The following is a 24,042-nucleotide window of genomic DNA, read 5'->3' on the forward strand; positions in this document are numbered from 1 at the left end:
ATTTCGTGAGAACAAAAATTCTTATGGTATTCTTATGGCATGCTAACACATCAAGGCTTTTTCTATTAGTATGATTTGTAAGAGGTTTTTCAAACATCTTCTCATATTAACATAATTTGATCACATGAATTCTTGCATATAACTTAAATAGATTATAAAGCGCTCAGATCTGAACGTGGCTGCCTTGTTTCCCTCCTGTTGCTTTAACTCTTCTTCTGTCTGCTGTGTTTTTCTACTGCTGCTGCTGCTCAGAGTCTACAGGGGGTAGGTGCAGCTTCCTCATTGCTTGTCTTTGCTCTTCTACAGCCAGCTCTGATATCATGTCTTGGCTCTGCAGTAGAGTTTGTCTTATACTAACTTAAGTCTGAACTATGGGTAACATTTTTGTTAAGGTTCAGATCCATCATACATATTATTTTTTATCCATTACATTTTGTGTGCATTGACATGTGAAAGGATTAAACAGGAAAAGTTGTCTAGTGGCTCATGCGTTGACGTATGAGCTACATTTCAAAGTAAAAATAATGATTTGAAACAGTTTTTTATCTGTGTCTAATATGATATTTTATTTGAAATGTTTGATACAACTATGACATCAGCATGGTGTCACTGGTTTTGTGAATATAAAGACTTTGTCATGTGAGCCATTTGCCTGTTAAAACATTGTCTGTTTAGTCTAATCAAGCTCAGAAGCTAAACTCCAATATAAAGATGCTCCTGCTTTTCCCTTTACCAACTATGAATCCTGCACCTGGCAGGTAACTCACTGAGGAGATAGTTTCAATGATTTTCTACATTTTTTCAGTCATCCATTCAGTCATTCTACATTTTATCCATCTGAGGAAACTGAAACTGCAGCAATGGACAGATAATCCTGCTTCTTACTGCAGTTTACAGCAGGACACAACTGATGATGAGTTCTATTAGTCACATGTGCAACTGGACCTGCTGCATCATTAACAGTGATGGCCTAACATCACAGTAGGATGACTGTCAGTTTGTGATCACTATGTTTTTGAATTCACACTAAAATCAAATGCCCCGTCAGGAAATGCTGTGGTTGGTTTGTTTTGCTTTTACACCACAAATTAACTACACAAGCATCTGCTTGAAATCCAGTTGCTCAGTCTGCACCATAGTTTGATTGACAGCTTTCACACCACCGGAGTTCATTTTAACCAAATAAATTCAGTATGAAAACACCTTCAATAATAACTCCCCCTCTGTCCTCCTTACTTTATATCATCATCATCTAAATATTAACCCTCCCATAAACAGCAAGTGAGCCCACAGCTGAGAGAATACATCCTTCTGACTTGTCTCTTTGACAACCTCTTCCTCTGTTTCCAGGATGAAGGACACCAGTAAGAAGAACAACATCTTCTCTCAGTTCAGGAAGAACGACAGAGACAAACAGAAGCTGATAGAGACTGTGGTGAAACAGCTGAGGAGTCTGGTCAATGGCATGTCCTCATGAAAACACACACACACACACACACACACACACACACACACACACACACGCACACACAGGAGTGATGTGGGTGTCGCTGAGGGATGAATGAAACATGCATGCAGTCACATGCACACACACACTGAACTGTACACTCATGGAAGGAGTGATACACACGACATGACAGTGACATACAGAGGAACCACACAGGGAATTTACACACACACATACGCACGCACACACCGCATAACAGCACAGCAATACACACATTGTACAAGGCATGCAGGGAACTGACTCCTAGCATATACAACACATACACATATGAAGTTGTATCCTCTCCTTACTGTTGTACCTGAATGAATATTCAATGTAAATAACACACACACACTCTCTCACATACACACACTCACACACACACACTCTCTCTCTCTCTCTCTAAACAGTTTACTGGACTGAACAGTAAATGTTTGTAAAGTATTTTTAATGGTTATGATAAGACAAACTATGTTTGTACATTTGTGAGAGTGAAATGATTGTAGCTGCAGAGGGAGACTGGTGCAGCACAGGAAGTGACACAAGTGCTGGGACAATGAGGTTAAAGGTCAACACATGTAAACATGATATTACACTACTCCTGTCCTCCATGGATGAAGTCAGGATGTATTTTCTTGTTTTCATTTTGAAGAATAACAAAATAATTGTTGATTCAGAGAGATAAAGTTATCGGTAATATATTGATCCAGCTGTTCTGTTCAAACAAATCAACTGTCTTTAGTTCTGTCAGATGGACAGCTTCACCTTAAGCAGCTGTTTGTCCATTTGACATTAGTCTCACATTAAAAGTAGAAAAACCAAGAAACCAGGTTACTCAGAGAAATCAAGTTATGCAGGTGATCACACAGTACTGTAGAGACCTGTTACTGTCAGCTGCGTGTGTACATGCAGCAGACCAGTATCCAGATCTCTTTACTAAGCATGATATTATTTTATAACCTTGGCTGTTTATCTTTGTTTAAAAGCAAATTTGAAAAGATTATGATAAACCAGTGTCATGTATACAGTGTAGGTTTCTGCAGGTGGAATGTAGCTATGGAAATATATCAGGTTTCTCTCCCTAATCCTCTACCATGAACTCAACAGGTTTCTCATTTAAATGACATTAAAGAACTCAGATTAATGTAACCCAGATTCCTGAATACATGCTGTCTTTAGACCTCGGGTCTAGCTCCATGTGGAGTCACATTGCAATACTGTCTTTTTCAATGCATGGAGGAAAGTCCTCTCCAGCATTTGTGACTGTGAAATTTCAGACTGAATCAAGAGATTCAAAGTAGGCAAAGTAAATATGCACCAGGATTGCATGTACACTTCAACACAGCCTCTAAAGAAGCTGAGACAGCAGCAGAGGCCCATAAGGACCCCGCTGTCAGAGAATAAACTGCTCCACATGGTTCACAGGGGTGATTCTGTTACAGCTGTACAGAGTTGAACATTTACATTGTTGACCAGCCTCATAACCTGGTTTCTCTGATCTCCTCATTTAAGCTGGACCTTGTGAACCAGCATAGCAGATTCTGCTGAATTACTCTGATCTCAAATGGTTACTCTGAAAACATCTCACTGCCTCCAATTGGTTTTCACCGTCTATCTTCTCCCACTGAATTATGGGTATGGAGCTGCAGCATTGACAGTTTTGAGACCAAGTTAAACTCATTGTCCCAACACTTCAACAGTCCCTTCTGTGTATGTGTGTGTGTGAGCAGACATAAAGTGATGCTGAGGTCATGGATTGATGGAAGGACAGAAGAATGGATGATGACGTCTTGAAAGACTGATGTTCATGAAAAAAAAGTGAAGTTTTGTTGAAGCTCCTTGGTAGCTTTGCTTGCTGTTTGTCCTCTTTTCTTCCTCACATTGTACATTTAAACCCACCCCACTGAGACAGAGCCTCACAGTGACTGAACATGGAGGAGCTCAGTGTCGGAGAGATGTAATGAGGACGAGTCTCTGACACCCAGATTGTAGTTGGAATCTTCTCATGTTGCATGTGAGAATGTCAGAAATTAGGGTGACGTGTTTTATTTTTCTTTTTATTTGGTCCAATATGTTTACACAGGTTGGACGACATAATGTAACACACCAAATAATTACATTACATTACACAAACTCATGCAGACGTAGGTTGTTTAACTGGATTCTAATAGATTGTACATGTGGACTCATCTGGTTTTGTATAGACAAAGCTCCAAGCAGCTGACGAGGATTCTGGGTCACAGCGTCAAAGTGAAGACTGCATGCAGCAGTCCTGACACAGGGTTAGCATGTGATGTCATCATATGAGAAATGTCTCGGTCACAGGATACTGACACCTGGTATTAACATGTAAATCATGTATGAGTATATAAACTGTATATATGGCATCAATGCAAACAGAGCACATGGCAGTTGGAGTGTGAGTGGATCAGCCAGACTGCCTGTGGAGGTGTATCTGATCTCAGCCTCTGTCATCACTCATTTTACAAGGTGATATAGCCGATCTTGCTGCACAGCTGCTGTTATTTACCTGTATTTTGATTCATTTTTGTCAGACAATGCTGTGAAACATAAGTTTACTTGGTTTCTCCTGAACTGAGAGATTAAGCTGCGTCCACAAGGCTCCAGCTCAAAAATATGTGACTGTACATGTGAAATCACACCGGGCTGTGTAGACAGAGCCACATCTGCTGTCTGTGTCTGTTTTGGATTTTATCAGCCCTTTTGTTATCAGACAAATATACTCCTGACCTGTAGCAGACACAGTGAGTGTGCAGTCATTTCTGGTACAGGCAGACATGTTCATGTGTGCAGTTTGGAGAGAATGATCCTCATGTACAGTCTGCACATGCTTCCAACTTTGAGCAGCTCAGACAGAGGGAAATTTACTGAGATACTTAGAGTATAATTTGCACTATTCAGCAGGTAGTTTGCACATGTTTTTGGGTGCCTCTCTAACCTTGCACATTATAGCAGCCCACTTAGTGACTCCTGCATTGCATATCACAGTGTGGACAGACACCTTTTAATATCAGGTGTAAATGCAGAGGCCTGTAATCAGATGTCATCTCTCAGATTTATATCACATGTTAATACAAGGTGGAGCTGGGTCTAAATTCCCCGGCTCATTTCAGTGTTGACAGACCGAGTAGTAAGTCGTACACATCAACTTCAAATCTGATGACTTTTACTTTATAAACCGTTAGCTTGTTTTCCTCCCAGCATCACAGCTGTACTCATTCACAGCAACCAGAGCAGTGATTGGCCCCTCGGTGGTGGTTCAGATGGTTTCATGTGAAAGGTGACATCAGTGCATGCCCTCTTCCTCCCTCTGTACTCCTGTCAGTTGTAGTTAAGGACATTATTTATGTGAAGTTAACTGCAGTTCTGTCTTACAGTCCACCCAAACTACTTGACTCTTGCTTACAAGAAAACATGCCCCACATGAGGGGGTTGTCATGTTAGTAGTGATTATATATACGTATATATATTTAACAGCTCAACTTCTAAATTTTTTGGTTTTGTTCCTCAGGGTGAAATTAAGCTTTAGAATCTCATAACCCACATCTCTTCACAAAGCACAGCAATAATGAATTGGTTCCTTTACAGCCTCACAGTCAGGTTGATTGATTATTTAAAATTTGCACAGGACTCCTGATGAAAACATTTTATAATGAGACTGTTTCTATTCTGTTGATGTTTTGGGTCTGTGCTCTACTTTTAGCGTTTTTGCACTGAAGCTGATTAAGTTTTTTTTTTTTTCTTTTAGATTCATGTTTTGCCTTTTTTAATAGTTGCTTGTAAATGCCACTGTATATACTGCATATTTTGTAAAGAAGATATTACAGCAGTTTGTCTGCTACAAACAGAACTGGAGGTTGACACTGTGATACTCACCTCCATCAACACCTGAAGTAAATATGACGTTAGTCAGAGTCGGAATTTGCTGAATTTGTTGCTTACCTGGTGAACACGGTCGAATGCAGTGTGAGGAGCTCACTGACGTATGTTGGCACCTTGTCTCCACTCATTGGCATGGTCAACTTATTAAAAAAAATGTTATGTTCTAGCAGAGGTCCTGCATAATACTCCAATATGAACTATTTTAATCCTGGTCCAAAAGATTTCAGCTGAACGGCTCATGGATAAAAATACAAAATAAAGGGCAGGTCAATATTCAGTTTCAGTGGAAGGGATTCTCTCCTCTCTGAGTGGAAACTGGTTCTCCTGGTTGGAGGTGTAAGACCTGTATCACTCAGCTCTCCCAAAATGTCAATTTTTCCATAAATTCTCAAATAAAAACCATAATTCAAATATTTGTCAAGTTTATAGAATAGAAGCTGGACCGGACCAATCACTTACAGGCTGGATATAAATCACTGAGGACAGATGGAGCACCTGTTCTCACACAGCATAGTATGTATTTCATGCCATACTCACCATTCTGCTGCTCTCACTTTCTTTTTTTAACCACAAATACTGTTTTTACTCACTACTTGTTTCCAATTGTTTCTACTTTGCTGATTTTTTCGAAGCTGCTGTCAGTGCAGGGGGTTTCACGTTTAAAGGCAACTAAAGAAAGAAAAGGAGGAAGTGTGTCCTTTCAGCAGCTGGAGCACTCTGCAGGAAGAGCTGAGTGTTGTCAGCTTAACAGTGGTTAAAGCAATGTAGAAGAAAGTAGAAGCTTTTGAAAAAAATGATCGTATGAAAACAGAAACCCTGAGCAGTCAAGGTGGTGAGCATGGCCTGACTCATAGTGCTGGACTGTGCATCAAACTACAAGTAAACATGGAGGGAGAGGGTGTTGAGTTTACATTAACACACCGCCAGTAAAAACAGGAGCAAATCAGAAAAGAGAGATGCTTCCTGTAAAACACAACCCTGTCTCCAAAAAATTTGAAAAAAATTAGGTTTACAGTATGTGTGACTGGTTAACAAAGACCAGGTTCATATCCAAGTTAGAGAAAGAGTGGTTTCTGTTTTAGATTTTAGATTGGGTATTTTGACCAAAAACATATGAAATATGTTGTCAGTGGATGTTAATTAACAACTTAATCCAGTCACTGATACATTTCATTCTGCATTCTCGTGCTGTTGGGAATGATTTGTATATGAATGTAATTTTGAGGAGACAGGGTTGTAAAAGAAGATGAAATACAAGGGAAGGCCTGACTCTCAGCAGTTGAGGGAAATATGTGTTTAATGTTCATGAATATAAAACATAATGTGTCACATAATCTACGGTCACTTGATCAGAGCCTTTCTGGCGTAATGGCACAAATCAAGATTTAAAAAATGGAGATTTTACATCACACTGCTTGTGTGCCAATGATTATTTCAATTCAAATGAAAAAAAGTGAGATTGTTTTTCTTGTCCTCCACAGAAGTGGAGAGAGGGAACATTTTGATATCCAAAGGAATCCTTGCTTTACCTTTGTTGTTGTTCTCAGTGAGACCCTGACTGAGATGCTGTTTTCCTAAATATGTTGTTTTTATTTTGTGTGCTGTAATAAAAGTTTATTCAACAGTAAAGTCTGCTTGTTGTTGAGCATATTGTACATCACAATCTATTTGTGGCAACATTGTATAATATTTGTCCTGGTTATTCATGGAGACAGACTTGGTGACCCATTACTGCGACCATCAGGCTGATCTATGACAAAGTGTCTCAAAGGAAAACTTCCACATCTTCATGAAATGTATAGTGGAAAATTAAAGATAAAACTACATCTACAAATTGGTTCTTATATTTGTAATTTTAGACATCATATCTGTGACATTAAGGCTGTAATAATACAAAGAAATAATAATAATTGTTCAGTGGATACAGTGCTTTGAGGTCACTGCTCTTTTCAGTTTTCAATACAACAATAAAAACACAAGATAACATTTTTCTCTCTGATTTTGAGAATTTAAAATATTAAATCTTGTCTCAATCTTGTTGATTCTTTCTGCAAATGTTGGCATATTGACAGTAATGAAAATGAATGAATGTTTTAGTCAGCAGTGCAGTTTTTCTTACTGCTCAGTCAAGTCTCCCTCTGTTCACTGGCTCCACCCATCAGTAAAGGATTCAGACTGTACATGTGAAGGAACATCTGAAACTGTTGCAGAGCTTAGCCTGTCATTCTGGCTACATATTTAACATACAGAGAGCTGTTGTGGGACAGTGGTGCTAAGACACTGATGATAGGATTATTATTAAACTAATAAAAGATTCAAATAAAATGTTGAAATTAAAATATCCTGAGTGCCAAGGTTAAAAAGTGCATTAAAAACATGGCCAGATACAGCATATGTGGCCTTGAAAGTGTCTCCAGTTGTGAACTGTGTATTCAAGTTTATCTCCTGGAGGACAAAGAGGCAAACAGTCTGTGGTAGGTGCTCAGGCTGAGAATGGTCCCTCACAATGGAGGCTTTCTGCAGGCATCGCTCCTGATACATGTCCCAAACAGAGGGGAGGGGCACTTCATTGATTTCCTTTGCTGTCCTCCCTTTCTTTTGCAGGGTCTTGCATTTATAGTTCACATATGCTGTATTGCAGCTGTTCACACATTCAGCAGTGTCCCCACTATTAATAATCGGACTAGCATAGATTAGTCAACAGACAACAATTGCCCCCCACCCAGAGCTTTTGGGATGATGTTCAGCACATTTCACAATGCAGACATAATTAGACAGTAAATCTTTAGTTGTTAAGACTGAACCAAAGGATGCTGTATTATGTGCATGTATGTACATTGATACATAAGAAGATAAAGATAAGTAGAGTACAGTGAACAGTGAAAGACACATTACTGTTTCATTTTTAAAGATGCTTTTTCAGTGCTGTGAGCAACACAAATTAAAACAGATCTCTGAGAACCTGGACAAATCAAATCAAAGCTCTGTGTGGAGGGAAAAGATACTTTTTGCTGTGTTTTATTAGTAATTTGGGTGAACTGGTCCTTTAAAACCAATGAGAGAAGCAGTGCCTCAACTTTAACTGTACCACCAGTTACAATTTAAATATGGGTGCTCTCTGTCTCCCTCTCTCTCTCTCTCACACACACACACAAAGACTGAAGTGTCACTTGCTCTGTGAAGGTTTTCTGTCTTGTGTCTTCACCGTTGGAGCCTCGCTGTGTCCCACCACACACACGCTAACAGGGAAACAGCAAGTGAACTTTGGCCTGGGTCAGCGATTGAATGCGAGGATCCCTGTCGCCACAGATGTAATGAGGCGAGAGACATTTGGAGACCTCTATTATCACTGGACAGCAGCCACCCTGCCAACACACACACTCACACACTCAGAAATCTGTTTGTTTTCCTCAGAGGGTTAGTGTGCACTCTCTACTCTACTGCCTGTTACATTCTGTCAGTATTCTACTTTAACTACTTATTATACTTCCTCCATCCCTGCATCTACAGAGTGAGTGTGGATTTATCGCTTGCACACTCCTACTGTCTTGGACATTTGTGCAGCAACATCAGGGCCAGTGTTTATATCTCAAGCTGCTGCAGAGCTACAAGGAGGTTGTCACAGATGTTCACTGTGACAACAAACCAACAGCTATGAAAAGTAGTATTGAAAATTAAATACATGTACTCAAGTACTAGCCTAAGTAAAATTTTTAGGCAGCTTAGTATTATTATTATTTGCTGTTTTAGACTTCCACATCCCAACATGTCAGAATGAAGTATTGTAGTTTTCACTTACAAGTTACTAATTATTTTGTATGTTAATAATTTACACACATAGATCAGCTCATTATCAACTTAAAGATAAGATGTGGTCCACTGTTTGACTATAAAATATTTTATATTTGACAATATAACTCAACCAACTACTATACTAATATGCTAATTACACATTAAAGTCTCAGTGATAAGGATATAATTTTAAATACAGGATTGTTACTTGTAATGGAGTATTTTTACTTATCAGTACTGCTACCTGTATAATTATATGAAATAAATATATATATATATGTATATAATTTTTTATATATATACGTGTTTTGCCAGGGTTAATTTAAAGCCTATTATGACTTACTTACAAGTCACCACAATAGGGAGGCAGACGGGGTGGCAGTGGTGGGGGGTCCTTCCTGTGTGTCAACAGGAGTGACAAGTATTTTAGGGCAGAGATCAAACACTTTAACAAGGCAGTAAACAGCTTTTACATTCATTTCAACAATACAGCAGACAGACAGAGGAGGAGGACACACATACCTCCACACCTCTACTTACCTCCTTTACATGTTCTGATCCACACACACACTGGCTTCACCAGTGTTTTAGTGTTACACTGTGTCTGTAAGTCTTATTTTAACTTCTGAAAGATAATGAACCTTCCTCATTCTATAGAGGCAGGTTGTGAACCCCATATTGGCTTATTCTCTTCATCTTTTACAGGGTTACAGCTTTTCTTCTTGCTGTATTGAAAATATAATTAAAGCATCACTCCAACACTTTCATACACAGAATCATGACGGATACTTCTCAGTCTGGGAGAACAGTTGTATAATGTCTTATGTGGCTTTTTCCAAAGTCTGTCTCATCTTGAGACTTAAAATTTACAACAGGAAGTCTGAGTTCAAAAGTAAAGGTGTGGAGTTTGGGGGGAAAAAAGTAGGCATTTAGAGGCAAAGAGGGTCTAATAAAAGACTCTGTTACTCTGATGTGCAGTTGATCAGTGTCATCATGTTGCTGGTGAGATCAAGGCTGGCTTTATTGTCATGCTAAAATCACTGGGGACATTTCATTTGTTTTTATCAGTGACACTCATTCATCATTGATCCTGTTTGTTAGCTTTTCTTTCAACAGTAGTGCAATGATGCTAAAGCATCACTGGACTGAATATACACAGACAAAGAGAGAGGGGGCGCATCAACATTACAGTTTCACTGAGTTGGATCATATGTAACAAACAATGAGGAAAAAGGGTTTTAAACTTTCCCAGATGTTAATTCAGAAATCTCCTTATTTCCTTTACTTTGGCGGAGGTGCTTCTACTGAGGAGTGCAGTTATTTCCTGTAGACTAATGAACCATCCAAAGTTGTTGTATAATAATCCAGGCTGTGTTACATCTGATGATATGATGCATCTTATAGAGTGAACTCACTTTATATATATGAATGGGTCATTGAAACCAGCATCACTGAACTGCCAGGAAAGTGTAGATGGTTGGTTTAACTGTTATTACTCAGCACTCTGAAGTGGCTGGTTCATTTAATTCATTTTTCACTCTGCTGTTGAAAGCTGAAGAGTTTCTACAGTGAGAGACACTGACACACAGAGACATTGACATCAGTAGACAAACAGTGAGTGACCTTGTGCTGAACCAGGAGCCTGACACTCCCTCTGACCTCCTCCCGCTGGGAATGCACCTCAGATTTGCACCTCAAACTGCAAAACCCAGGAGTGAGGAACACCAGTTACCATAAAGTGAGTGTTGTAAATCAGCACAAACAGGGTCCTGCTCACCTAGTTGAAGTATTCTTCAGCAAAAAGAGTCATGACAATGATAGTAGGGGAGATCAGGGACACATTTATTTTATACAGAACAAAATTCAAAGTGCTCCAAAGAATGAAAAGAATCAAAGTTGAAGAAGTAAAATATATTAAATGAAATAAATACAAATAAACCACATTAAAAAAGGCTGTGTAAAAGATTAAAATTATGAAGTGCAGCTCTAAAATCTAATTAAAAGGAAAGGTAAACAGATGTGTCTTCAGTTGAGATTTAAAAGTAATCAGCATCGTCTTCAGTCTGAGATCTTCAGGTAATTGGTTACAGATGTGAGTAGTGAAGCCAAAAGCAGCTTCTCCATGTTTAATTTTAGGAACCACTAATAGATCACAACCAGCTGACCCCCAAAGAAGGCAGAACATTCAAACTGTATAAGGAAATCTGAATCAGAAATCAGTCCAATATTCCAATCTTTAATCTTCTTTTAGCTCTGTATATGTTTTCTGAGTGAAATAACTGGCTCTTTAGCTGCTAAATGCTCTATGTTCACCACCTGGTCTCTAACTGTGTCTGTCTGCTGTTTGCTGCTGAGCAGGTACTGGACTATTGCTTTTCACAGCTGTTCCTCTGAAAACAGCTGTTTGCTGCGGCCGAACAGACACTACGACAACACTGGGAGTGAACCAGGACAGTGTGAGCCAACACCGTTCACGATAGGAGATTCATTTGATCGGTTGAAGCTACATATCAGGAAATATATATCTGGAAATCAAGCTAGCAGTAGCATGAGACTGGAGCAGCCTGTGCGCTTGCGCTACGTGGCTGTAGAGGGTGAGAGAGAAGGTGATGGAGATGAGAGCAGAAGAGCAGGTAGGATAGGATTAGCTTTATGTCCCTGTGCTATTCAACTGAACTGATCACATTCACACAGTGCAGGCCTAATTACCACAGAGATACCATACACATACAAAATCAACCTATTGCTTTCATATTTGGTTACAATTAGATTTCACTGTCTGGAATGTGGATTTCCCTTTACTCAAACAATTTAATTAAACATCGTCAACTTTCATTTTCAGATGTTTTGAGATCATTTAGCCTCTTTAACCTTTATTTAACCTTTATTTAACCTGATTCTCATGCATTACTTCATGACAGATCACTTGTGCTACTGCCCACTAACATGGTTTTAAAGCTATTATGATCCAATTTTTCTCCCCTCCAAATGGCTTGAAATGAACATAGAAACACCAGTTCAGGGATGTTGCGTAGTGTCCAACCTGCATCCACTCAGACAGACTCAGACATGGGTTTGATCTGTGTCACTGTGTCGATCTGAATGAGGTATTGGTGTCTCATTAGCCCCGGTGCAGCCAGGTAGAGGTGCTGTACAAGTAAAGTATAAGCAGCTGCTAAGTGCCCTGTGACGTCCTACAAAGAGCATTACAAAGGGCACTTTAAAACTGATAAAGTAAACAGTTGTAAAAGGGACGAAACATTAAAGTAATTATGTAGCTTACAACCCTTGTGCGGTGGTTTGTTGTCACTCCTCACGTCTCTGTTATAAAATGTAACATAGAAGAACATAATGTAAAATGTCAGTTCCATCTTGCATTTATGTTACTGAAATCATAACTGTGTCTGGGTGACTCTTTGGGGGTCAAATTCAAAGTAGGGTCCCAGAAAAGCCCTGGACTCTGTTGCCCCAGTGTCACAGCAATAAGAAAACTTCATGTTGTAGGTTGGAGCTAAAATATGACTCCAAGTTATTCATGTTAATCTTCATGGAAAACAGTTATAACAGCCCTCGGCTCACTGTGGACTGGTGGGACTGACTGTGCTCCAGTACTTACATTAGTCAACAATTATTTCATATTTAAAAAACTAAGTAACCTACTAGTTCAAATTCTCTCTCTCTCTCTCTCTCTCTCTCTCTCACACACACACACACACACACACACTCCCTCTCTCTCTCTCTCTGTTTGACGGGCAGTGAACTTGGTTGCACACAGGAGTTCACCAGGATGTCAGGGTCAGAGGCAGGTCAGCCAGCGCGCGAGCTGGGGGAGGAGCGTTACAAACGCGCGCGTGCACCGCGGTTATTTGTCGCATGTGCTGACCGCGCGCTCTCTGCCCACGCCTGTGTGTGTGTGTTTGTGTGTGTGTGTGTGTGTGTGTGTGTTTGTGCGTGTGTGTGTGTGTTTGTATGTGTGTGTGTGTGTGTGTGTGTGTGTGTGTGTGTGTACTTGTACTTGCTACATAGTAAGGACCAAAAAAAGTATTTTACTAACAGAGTGAGGACATTTTGGGAAAGTGAGGACATTTTGGCCGGTCCTCACTTTTTGAGACACCTTCAAATCACATGTTGAGGGTTAAGACTTGGTTTTAGAGTTATGGTTAGAATTAGGTTTAGGTTAAGGTTAAGGTTAGGGTCAGGGTTAGGCACTCAGTTGTGATGGTTAAGGTTAGGGTAAGGGGCTAGGGAATGCATTATGTCAATGAGTGTCCTCACAAAGATAGAAGTACAAGTATGTGTGTGTGTGTGTGTGTGTGTGTGTGTGTGTGTGTGTGTGTGTTTGGAACAGGGCCATGCTGCCTGAGCTTTCATCATCATCACAACACAGATGGAAAGTAACCACGTCCACTGACTCAGACAATGTTTAAGTAAGTTTTGAGTTACTTCTGTAAATTTCAACCTGTTCTGCCACAAGACTGTAAAATAAAGTACACATAACTGAACATAACTATTCACCATGAAAGAGTCCAACCTTCAGATTCAGTATTTTTACTTTTGATATGTAAACATGTTTTATTGCTATTATTCATTCATATATATTTTTGAATGAACACTTTTACTTTGAAAGGATTTTTTTATTTAGGTTATCATCTAATTGAAAAATATAACTGTTAGAAAAATTAATTATATTTTGCTGACTCACTAAAATGGAGTGTAAAAAGAAATAAAGCTTTACTAGGTTTTCTAGGTTTCCTTTAACCTCAAGTCACCTATAGCAAAAAAGAGAAATCTTTGTATTATTTTCTTTAGCTCCAATAACATGATGTAGGAAATGTTTGGTGGGGGAAATAGAGAATAGGTGCATGATTAAATTGATGAAATAAAAATATAAGAGCAAAACAGTTTTTTTTAACTTATTAGAACCTTTTCTCTTTTTTACTATTATTAGAAGTTAAAGAAATGTATTCAGCTTTATATTTCTTGATCTTGATGAATCTGTATTTGGAGCAGGATAAAAGCACTGTAAATTGTATCTTTATAGTCATATCCATTGATACATTATGAACTGTATACTGTAGTGGCAGCAGTGAAGGTGTAGATCAGTGTAGGTCAGTCTTGAGGTGAAGTGGAGTCCAGCAGCTTATCAGCAGGTTTAAAATGAGTTCTTAGAGCAACATGACGAGGTGAGGACATATAAACAGCCGGGAATCATTCTCTACACTTGAACTTCCCTTCACCCACCCCCTCCTCCTTCCTACTCCTGCTTTATCACACCTGAGCAGCAGAATCCTGTTTCACACATTCACACTGTGATGAGAAAAACTCACCAGCTACAGCATGTCCAGCTGGAAACCCATTCACCCTGAACATGCATCACCCACTGCTGTCTGTCCCAACACAGAGTAAACAAGGATCTGTCCATTAATATTGTTGCTGATGTTGTGTTCAGTTTTCAATATTCTAGACACTGTATATACATTGTCATGTTCAGAGTTGTCTAACCTGTCTTTAAAGTCTAAAAACAGATGAAAATAATCTATAGTCAAAATAACTGTATTCATATGAAATACTGTCATATGAGATTCTCATGAGAAATCAGGCTACTTCATAATTATTCATGAAAGTGTGTGAATACAAGTAAATTTAACATAGTAATCACTTAGTATCACGAACTAAAATAAGTTTTCTAACTTACAGAGTCATCACATTAAATACCCAAGTGGAACTGAGGCCAAAGGCTAAAGTAAGAAGAATTGCATTTCTACTTCAGTCATGAGACACATTCCCCACCTCATACCCAAAAGGGAAACTCAAACTTTAAATTGTTTTTGTTTTTCAGATTATTGAGTTAGCATAATTTTTTTTTTTTTTTTTAATTTTAATTTATTTCAGTCGTTGTGTTGAGGATAAAAATAGGCCCCCTGAACACTGGGATTTCCTTTAGAATATGCTTTTAAATTCCCCTAAACTACCTAAACTAACTGTGTCAGAAAATACTGTTTTGATTTGTACCAGATTATTTTGCTACTTCCAGCAGACATTTAGCTACTCCTTGTCAGGAAAGTGCACACTCATGATAGTGTTACTATTTTATTAGCCAAATAAAGGTCTACATGCTTTCCAAAGCCCCTTACACAGCCTGTTCAAGGTGGGAATGTTGCCCCTTTATTCCACTTTACTGAATTTAGTCAGTTGCCAACCTGTTTTTAACCAGCAGAAAGTCAAAGTAAAGTCATTGAATTTGACGTCCAAGCCAAGACGGGAGATCAGATTCTATGCTTTTGTGAGACTGTAATAGTGATAGTTGCCGTGCCTGCCCACCAGGGTGAACCTCAGGGCACCCTCTTTTAAAAACACACACAGTCAGCCAGAACAGTCAGATCCATCCATGTAATGTGTCGTTGTAAAAGCAGCAGCCAAGCTGTCTCACTGACTGACTGACTCACTGGCCGTGCCAAACACACACACACACACACACACACACACACACACACACACACACACTCCTGACGTTATGGCAGGTCGTAAAAAAAACAGAGTCCAAACGCCGAGTGAGGATGTGGTGACTGGCTGCTGAGCCCCTGCGCGCTGTTTACTCTTCATGCAGTGTAACAGGGGACAACCTTGCGTCCCTCCGCCCGTCTCTGCTGACCCGGGTTTGAACTCACTGAGAGAGATATCATTTTTATAACGCACACAGATGCGGAGAGAGGGCAGGTTAAAGTCTTTTTCTAGATTAGGAGGACGGTGAAGATGTAAGTGTCCTGATAGAAGCTGCGAGTCAAGCAGAGGACAGAGCTGCTTTCCAGTCAGGTGTTAATCATCATTTCATCTTTCTCTCACATGCAGCCTCGTTGTTATATTGATGCACCATCAAGGCAGCAGACAAGAATCAGGGTGGTTTGACTTTGATCACATTTGGGTGGCTAAATTTGTCAATTCTAATTCTATCTAAATCAAATTATAAAAAGCGCAACTGCGTGCAGTTAGGCTTCAGTATAAAATAAAGAAAAAGTAAAATATACTTAAATAAAGATTAACTCTGAATGGCACCAGTGAGATCCACAGGGAGGGGGATTAAGACGCTCTTCAACCCGGACCCTCGTTTCCATTTTCTGAAGCAGCTGAAAATGTGCTGCTTTAAAGCTTTTTGCTCTTGAATGCAGGCCGCCCTGCAGGCATGATCACTGATCCTACGTGCGGGCCTTAAGCCAAGGTAATGAGTGTGTAAACTAGCTGCCTTATTGCCAACAAAGGCGTCTTGGGACGTGCTTCCATTGTCTCGGAGAAAACCATCACCTTTTCTCAGTGAAATCCGCCGCGGATTGTCTGCGTGCAACAGGAGGTAGGGATTAAAGATGCGGCCCTTGGAGCAAATGGTGAGCCAAGTCAGCCAGTACAGGCCGTAGGCGGGGCCGAGCGACACCCACAATTAAAGATGAACTTTGTGTGAACTAATTTATCTGCGGGAGGAGAAGGTAACAGGCTGCCCGCAGTCCTGACAGCCTATAAAAGCGCAGGATGAGCAGCTTGGAGCCTCAGTAGCTGATAGCGCTTCACCTGAACGGATCCAACGCTGCAAAGAGACGCTGCTCGTCACTGAAGCCGCTGCAACATGGCTCTGAGCACACTGCTGGCCACCTTATTCTGCACCATCGTGCTCCCCGTCCTGCTCTTTCTGGTGGCGTTGAAGCTGTGGGAGGTGTACATGATCCGAGGCAGAGACCCGAGCTGTCTCAGCCCGCTGCCCCCCGGATCCATGGGGTTACCTTTCATTGGAGAGACGCTGCAGCTCATCCTCCAGGTAACTGCTTGACAGAGCTGCAGTCCTCCGTTATGATGACTAATATCCACATATGTATAAGGATGCTCCAAACACTATGAGGAAATTGCATTTTAATTTGAACCTTTATATATATTTTTATTTTAGCATACAAATAACGCTGCTTTCAACTTTTTTTGCGCTTCCACGAACAGCGTTAAACTTTGTATTTAATTGGAGTAAATATACCGTTTTCATTTAAGTCCAGCCAACTTTACCCAGTCTTTAAGACTAAGAGACAATATTGAAATACATCACGTTTATAGTATTTTAAATTTTTAATCCATGCATAAAGTTATTATTTATTTATTATTTTATTTAGATTTTTTTATTTTCATTTTAAATCTGTTGGTGCGTCTTAGTGTTTACATTTGTTTAATCGTCTTGTCTTTTGTGCATGTTTTTTCCAGAGAAGAAGGTTCCTGCGGATGAAGCGGCAGAAGTACGGATACATCTACCGGACACACCTCTTCGGGAACCCCACGGTGCGCGTGACCGGAGCCGACAACGTCAAGCAGATTCTGTTGGGGGAGCACAGGCTCGTGTCCGTGCAGTGGCCCGCGTCCGTGCGCACCATCCTGGGCTCGGACACGCTGTCCAACGTCCACGGAGCCCTGCACAAGACCAAGAAGAAGGTAAGTTAGGATTTATATGAAACCCTCCGGCTTCACCTCTAAAGGGATGTGAATCGTCATTATCAGTATGTCTGAGATGTTACTTTCCAGTAGAGTCCAAAACTATTAGTACTGTCTAACAACCTCTGTCATGGACACCTTCACTTTTCATAGAAGATAACAGGAGGCACTGTAGTCTAATTACAGTAAATCTAGATTTGACTGCATATTAATGAGGAGAAAGTACCTCTTTCACTTTTTGCTTTACTTTATATTTATACAGCTAATATAACTGTGGTACCATCTCAGTTCTGTGTCTGAAAACCTAATAAGAAACCTTATAGGCTATCTTTAAATGAAAAAAAGTTATATTTGAACCTATTTCCAATGGACATCAATTTTTTTTAAAAGGTTTTCTAAAAAATTGTGTTCGTACCTTGGAACAGGAATAAGACCAGTCATTGCGCTATAATCCAGAAAAGTCCAATTTGATTTTACTTACTTGAAGTAAGGTGATTTGCACTTTGAAACAGGTTTAAACATTTGTAATGCAGAGGTTGATTGTTTAATTTGCACTAAGACAATGTAACAAGATCTACTTGGTCTTCATATCTGCTAATTGAGCACACTCTCTAAAGAGTAACTTTTCAATACTCAGAAATTTAGTTTGGATGTTGGGGTGGAAAATAATACCCCCAACCACCACCATCCTCCAACAACCCCATTCACCCCTCTGCCCCTGTCCAGGCCATCATGCGGGCCTTCTCTAGGACGGCTCTGGAGCTCTACATCCCCGTCATCCAGGAGGAGGTGCGGGCTTCAGTGAAGGAGTGGCTGGCGAGGGACTCTTGTGTGCTGGTCTACCCGGAGATGAAGCGGCTTATGTTCCGCATAGCCATGAGGATCCTGCTGGGCTTTGAGCCGGAGCAGATCAAGACCGACGAGCAGGAGCTGGTGGAGGCTTTCGAGGAAATGATCAAGAATCTGTTTTCTCTGCCCATTGACGTGCCCTTCAGCGGACTGTACAGGGTAAGAGAGATACTCCTAATCATCATGTAGCTATGCTTTTTAAGTATTACAACCATTTTGCTTGTTAAATCAGAGTGAATCATAATAAAAGCATGCTGACATCAACAGTCAAACACATGATATTCAACATGGTGGATTACTTGACTTGCACAAATTAGTCTAGAAATGAAATGAATGGAGGCCAATGGCTGTCTGAAATGTAAATGGTTTGTAGTAATGACCTAAAACTTTGGTCCTTTAAGTCACAAACACATCACATGAGCTGAGCAGAATAGGGAAATGGTTGAAACATGTGTCTGTATGTACAGAGCAGATACAGTGATATATGAATGCAAGTGTCAGTCTAATTCATCTCCTAACTTTGTCTCTTCTTCTTCTTTGCCCCTTCAATCCTTCACTCCGTTCCTGCTCCTCCTGCCATCCAGGGTCTGAAGGCGAGGAACTTCATCCACTCCAAGATCGAGGAGAACATCAAGAAGAAGGTGCAGGAGTCAGAGATGGGGTCCAATCACAGAGATGCTCTGCAGCAGCTCATAGACAGTAGCAAGAAGAACGGAGAGCCCTTCAGCATGCAGGTAATGACCGCATGATCACCTAACAATTACTTGTCAAACGACAAAACAAGAAAGACATCTCTAATGTCTTCTATCCTTATTAGCCATTGTTTTATTTAGGGCCTGGGTTAATTCTGTGTGTGCTTCTCTGTGTCCAGGCCATTAAGGAGTCTGCTACTGAGCTGTTGTTCGGGGGACATGAAACCACAGCCAGCACAGCCACCTCTCTTATCATGTTCCTGGGCCTAAACCCTGAAGTTGTGGACAGACTGAGGCAGGAACTAATGGACAAGGTAATTACACTGCATTAATTGTTGTCCCAACACCTTTTGCAGGGGCTGCTGTGATTCAGTTTTCATGCTCAACATTCGGCGAAACAGACAGAGTATAACTTTGAATTCATTTAATTCATGTGATCGTTTTATGAGAACTTGCACCATCATATTTAATTATCACACACAAGCAGGAAAAAGTCATTCTTGACTTGCAAACAGTCGCTGACTAAAAAGGGTCTTAACTTAAAGTGTACTTGCTTCCCTTTTCTGAGCTTTCAATCACATCTCATGGCCTTCCTCAACAAATGGAGTTTGCTCAGCTGTCCTGGCGATAGTTGAGTCATCATATTTGGCTCATATGATGACAGCTGAGGAAAAACTGCATCTGCTAAGGAGAACCGTGAGATGCAACTGAAAGCTTTGGTAGACAATGAGTAAGCAACTTAGCACAACTTATTTTTGGGGAAAGTCCCTGCGAATATCTACTGTAATAATGTTATTATATTAAAATACACAGTAGGGTTAGTATACCCTATAGAGATAGATATAGATCCACATTAAAGCTTTCCCAGGAAAACTAATTAGTGTAAGACATTAAACCCTGATCAGGAGCTGGATCAGATGAACAGCAATGAGCTACTTAGATCAGTCACAAACATGGGCTTTTCCCTGTGTGAGCTGTTACTGAATAACAAAGCTTGTCTGAACTTTGAAGGCCAGCAGGGCTAACAAGCTAGCTTAAAGTAAGCTAGAAATGTAATAATAGATTGATTTCAGTTTGTAGCACCACCAACTGTGTTTTGCGTCAAGCACTGAGATTATTTCAGGTCTATGAAATAACAAATTAGGCTGAAATGAAAAACCAGCACAATTTTGTTTCTCACCAGCCGTCATGACACTGGTTAATATTGTCTTCTGTTTGCCTCTTTGTGTTCAGGAGGAGCAGGGGATGGACATCCAGAACCTGAACATCGAGTCCTTGGAGCAGTTAAAATACACTGGCTGTGTCATTAAAGAGACTCTGAGGATTAACCCTCCAGTCCCTGGAGGCTTCAGAGTGGCCCTCAAGACCTTTGAACTCAATGTAAGTTAACAAAGATTCCTATGAGGGCTATTTATTTGGCAGCTTGGAGATGATGCGAACCTTAGGCTGCCACAAGAATTTGACAGGCATGTGTCCAAACTAGCTGCTCACTCATCATTTTCTCCTCAACACTTCAGGGTTACCAAATTCCCAAAGGCTGGAATGTCATCTACAGTATCTGTGACACCCACGATGTGGCAGAGATCTTCCCCAACAAGGAAGACTTCCGGCCGGAGCGCTTCATGACCGAATTCTCGGGCGACTCCTCCAGGTTCCAGTACATCCCATTTGGAGGGGGGGCGAGGATGTGCGTGGGGAAGGAATTTGCCAAAGTACTGCTGAAGATCTTCCTGGTGGAAGTGGTCACAAAGTGTCACTGGACTCTGTTAAATGGGCCGCCCACCATGAAAACAGGACCTACTGTCTATCCTGTGGACAATCTGCCAACCAAGTTTACCAGCTATGTACAAAATTAATTTGAGATGACGAAGAGTGTTGTTTACTAAATCAGTGTGTTTTACTTCTGAATCCACAAGGGGAGTGGAAGCACTCTGGTGTTCTTATGAAACGGATAAAAGGCTGCATTCAGACATGAGCAGAAAAGGTGTTCTTGTGGATTCGTGTCGGTGTGGTCTTTTGGCATGAATTGTACATACTGTAGATGATTTGAGAACTGTTTCTTTTTATATTATGGTGTTAATACTTTGTATATATTCTTTTTTTGTTGTTGTTTTTGAAGCTATGAACAAACTAAACGAGACGCACTATACACAGACATGGAACACTTTAATCAACTCAGAGGTGTATCTATAGGATTATGTACATATATATATATATATATATATATATATATATATATATATATATATACATATAATGTAGAGTCTGTTTATATAACTTCTGTATCTTATCCCAACTTATTTAAGTGACTTATGTGACATTGTATGGGCTTTTTATTTAATAAAACCTTTTTTGCATTAAATCTTGGTTTTGTTGTTTCATTTAAATGTAAATGCACAAATGAAAAGGGTTAAAGTCTAATGTTTATGACCAGCTACTGGAGTGCACCTGACAGCACAGTCAGTTCAGCCTCCCATCTCATTAACACACTCCCACAGCAATTCTTACACACAATGAGGAGTTAATGTAGTGAGCTTTTTATTTTCAATTTTATGACAAAAATTTGTCTCAGTCTCCATCTCAAACACTGCAGAAGATCTGCTAACCCTGGCTTTATACTGGGTGGCTCCTCCCACAAGACAAACCAATGTTACAATACATCAAAATAGCAAAATAATAAAGTGTCAATGTTTCAAACAGCATAAACCAAAAATGTTCACAGTATGTGATTTTAGCGTGTTTCAAAGTCTTTTCAATAAATGTTTTAGTAACTTTGTTTCACTAATAAATGTACACCAATCAGCTGCAACATTAAAACCAGCTGTTGTGGACAGAGTCAGGTTACTGGTTTTCCCCTGCTCCTAGTTTTCAAGACTGAGGTGGACTTTTTTGATTATAAAGCAGGTCTAGGTTCTATATTAATACTGTGAAAGTATCAAAGTGCTCAGTCCACAGAGAAATGCACACAGCCTGTATTCAGAAACTGAGCCTTAAAATGAGCTGTCAGGACTTCTGGAACTTTGTGATGTCACAACAAAGCAGTCACTGCCCTCAGCCACGCCCCAAGCCCAGCCCACCTGGACCCACCAGCCACCATTTTTACCTGAAATCTGCTATATTTTTATGCAATGTCTCAGAAAACACTCAGCTCACAGACCTGCTCCAGAGAGAAGCCTGAGAGAGGAGATGTAAAACTGGGACCTTTACACCTGCTGTACTGGTCTTGCAATAAGAATATTCCTACATTTAATTTCAGGAAACTAGAGGAATCACAACTCTATTATAATTAAAAAAAATATTGAGTATAATGACTATAAATGAGAAGAAAGTCATGAGTGATTACTGTGTGATTGTGTTTGGATGAGATAAAAAGCAGCTCTCTGGGTTATTCAAAAACACAAGGTAAAGTTTGCTGATGACAGTTAATGTGTTTTACTGGGTGGTCTCCCTCTGTCTCACACAGACACACACAAGCACACACACACACACACACATTCCATTATCCTTACAGAATCAATAAGTTGTGAGAAGAAAAGGAAAATAGGAGAGAAATCTGGAATCCATAGGCGGGAAAGCAAAGCAGAGCCTGATGACCCTGACAGATGAGCAGGGAGGGTGAAACTGAGTTCATACTGATCAGTTCAGTTTCAGGGCACTGAACCAGTAAAGACCTCCAGTGGAACAGTGGAAGTGAGCCAGTAGCATAGATATGTGTTTGCTGCGGGGTCAGAGATAAGACTCTTCCTGTGTATTTAGGATAACAAACAGTAAATGGATTATTGCTGTAGGTGTTTCACTGCAGTTAAAAGTGTGGATCTGGGTATTGAAGAGGACCGCTGAGGAGAATGGGAGTGTGGCTGGTAGAGAGATCAGCTGATGTGGTGTAAAATGCTTCAGTATCTATGGAACAGACTGAGTTGTAGAAAAGGAGAAAACATTCTTAGTCATTTGTTCTGAATGACCAATGCAGGGTCGTCACAGCTTTGTCATCCTACTGCCTCCACAATGAATCTCTCCATGTGGATAATGGCATGCAGTGTCACACAGTCTCTCCTTAAGAGTTGTATTCATTGTACGCAAAAAAAAAAAAGGCAGTTCAAACCCTGTCTACTTTTCATACCCTCACACAACTGACAAACCTCCATCTCGATTCGGCCTTGAGAAGGAGCACTCCAGATACTGTCAGATAATCTGACAGGCACTTTGTTTGAAACATGTGAAGTCATTAGACATTCAGATGAAGCACCATTATTGACCAAAACACATTTATAAACTATTTACCATATAAAACTCCAGGTTTATAATGCTATAACTATGCTAGTTCGACTGGCTGTAGATATTTGTGCAAACCTTAAAATAGTGCAGCAATAATAAGAATAAAATGTTTCTGTTAAGAGCTGTTTGATGACTTTTTAAATTGAAGTTCCCATTCTGTTGTTTGAATAAAGACTCTTGCATCAGTGTGTCCTTTTAAAATGTTTTAGTAATAACATGGCTGTTATATAATGCAGTTATAAATGTAAAGTCAGCAGGTTTGCAGTTATAAATGCTAGTGTGACATTAATAAAGGGTCACAAGTTTCTCCATTTTTAATGAGCCATTTCAAAAAATTAGTCAGTCACCTGCAGTTGACGATGTTAGAGTGCAGAGGTCAACACTCTGGATAATTCACTTGTTTGCTGAGGTCAGGATGTGATTAGCCTAGCTTAGCATAGACTGGAAACAGGATGAAACAGCTAGCCTGGCTCTGTCTAAAGTTCAAACTGTCTGCACCTCTAAAGCTCTCTCTTCCTTACCCCACCTCTTACATGATGTATCTTGCTTGTTTAAAATTAAATGTAAAAAAGTGCCACAGTGTGTTCA

At 40.1% G+C, this 24,042-nt stretch overlaps 2 protein-coding genes across 5 annotated transcripts in view; both read left to right on the forward strand.

Annotated features, from left to right (window-relative positions):
• Nucleotides 1–7,018, forward strand: part of exoc6 (exocyst complex component 6) — a 47,945-nt gene extending 40,927 nt beyond the window's left edge. For all 4 annotated transcript variants that reach the window (XM_071462041.1, XM_071462042.1, XM_071462043.1 and 1 more), the window contains one exon: nt 1,351–7,018. In XM_071462041.1, the coding sequence (XP_071318142.1) occupies nt 1,351–1,477 (127 nt within the window). In that variant the 3' untranslated portion in view covers nt 1,478–7,018. The remainder of the gene's footprint in view (nt 1–1,350) is intronic.
• Nucleotides 7,019–16,126: 9,108 nt separating this feature from the next.
• On the forward strand, nt 16,127–21,541 carry cyp26a1 (cytochrome P450, family 26, subfamily A, polypeptide 1). Its single transcript, XM_071463382.1, has 7 exons — nt 16,127–16,985; nt 17,414–17,638; nt 18,365–18,646; nt 19,072–19,221; nt 19,359–19,493; nt 20,413–20,559; nt 20,697–21,541. The coding sequence occupies exons 1-7, from the start codon at nt 16,797–16,799 to the stop codon at nt 21,033–21,035; spliced, it is 1,467 nt and encodes a 488-aa protein (XP_071319483.1). The 5' UTR covers nt 16,127–16,796; the 3' UTR covers nt 21,036–21,541.
• The last annotated feature ends 2,501 nt before the right edge of the window (nt 21,542–24,042 follow it).

Source organism: Trachinotus anak, unplaced genomic scaffold (assembly GCF_046630095.1).
Source record: "Trachinotus anak isolate AG129_WGS33_773 ecotype Australia unplaced genomic scaffold, CSIRO_AGI_Tana_v1 ptg000025l, whole genome shotgun sequence".
In the NCBI taxonomy this organism is placed as follows: Eukaryota; Metazoa; Chordata; class Actinopteri; order Carangiformes; family Carangidae; genus Trachinotus; species Trachinotus anak.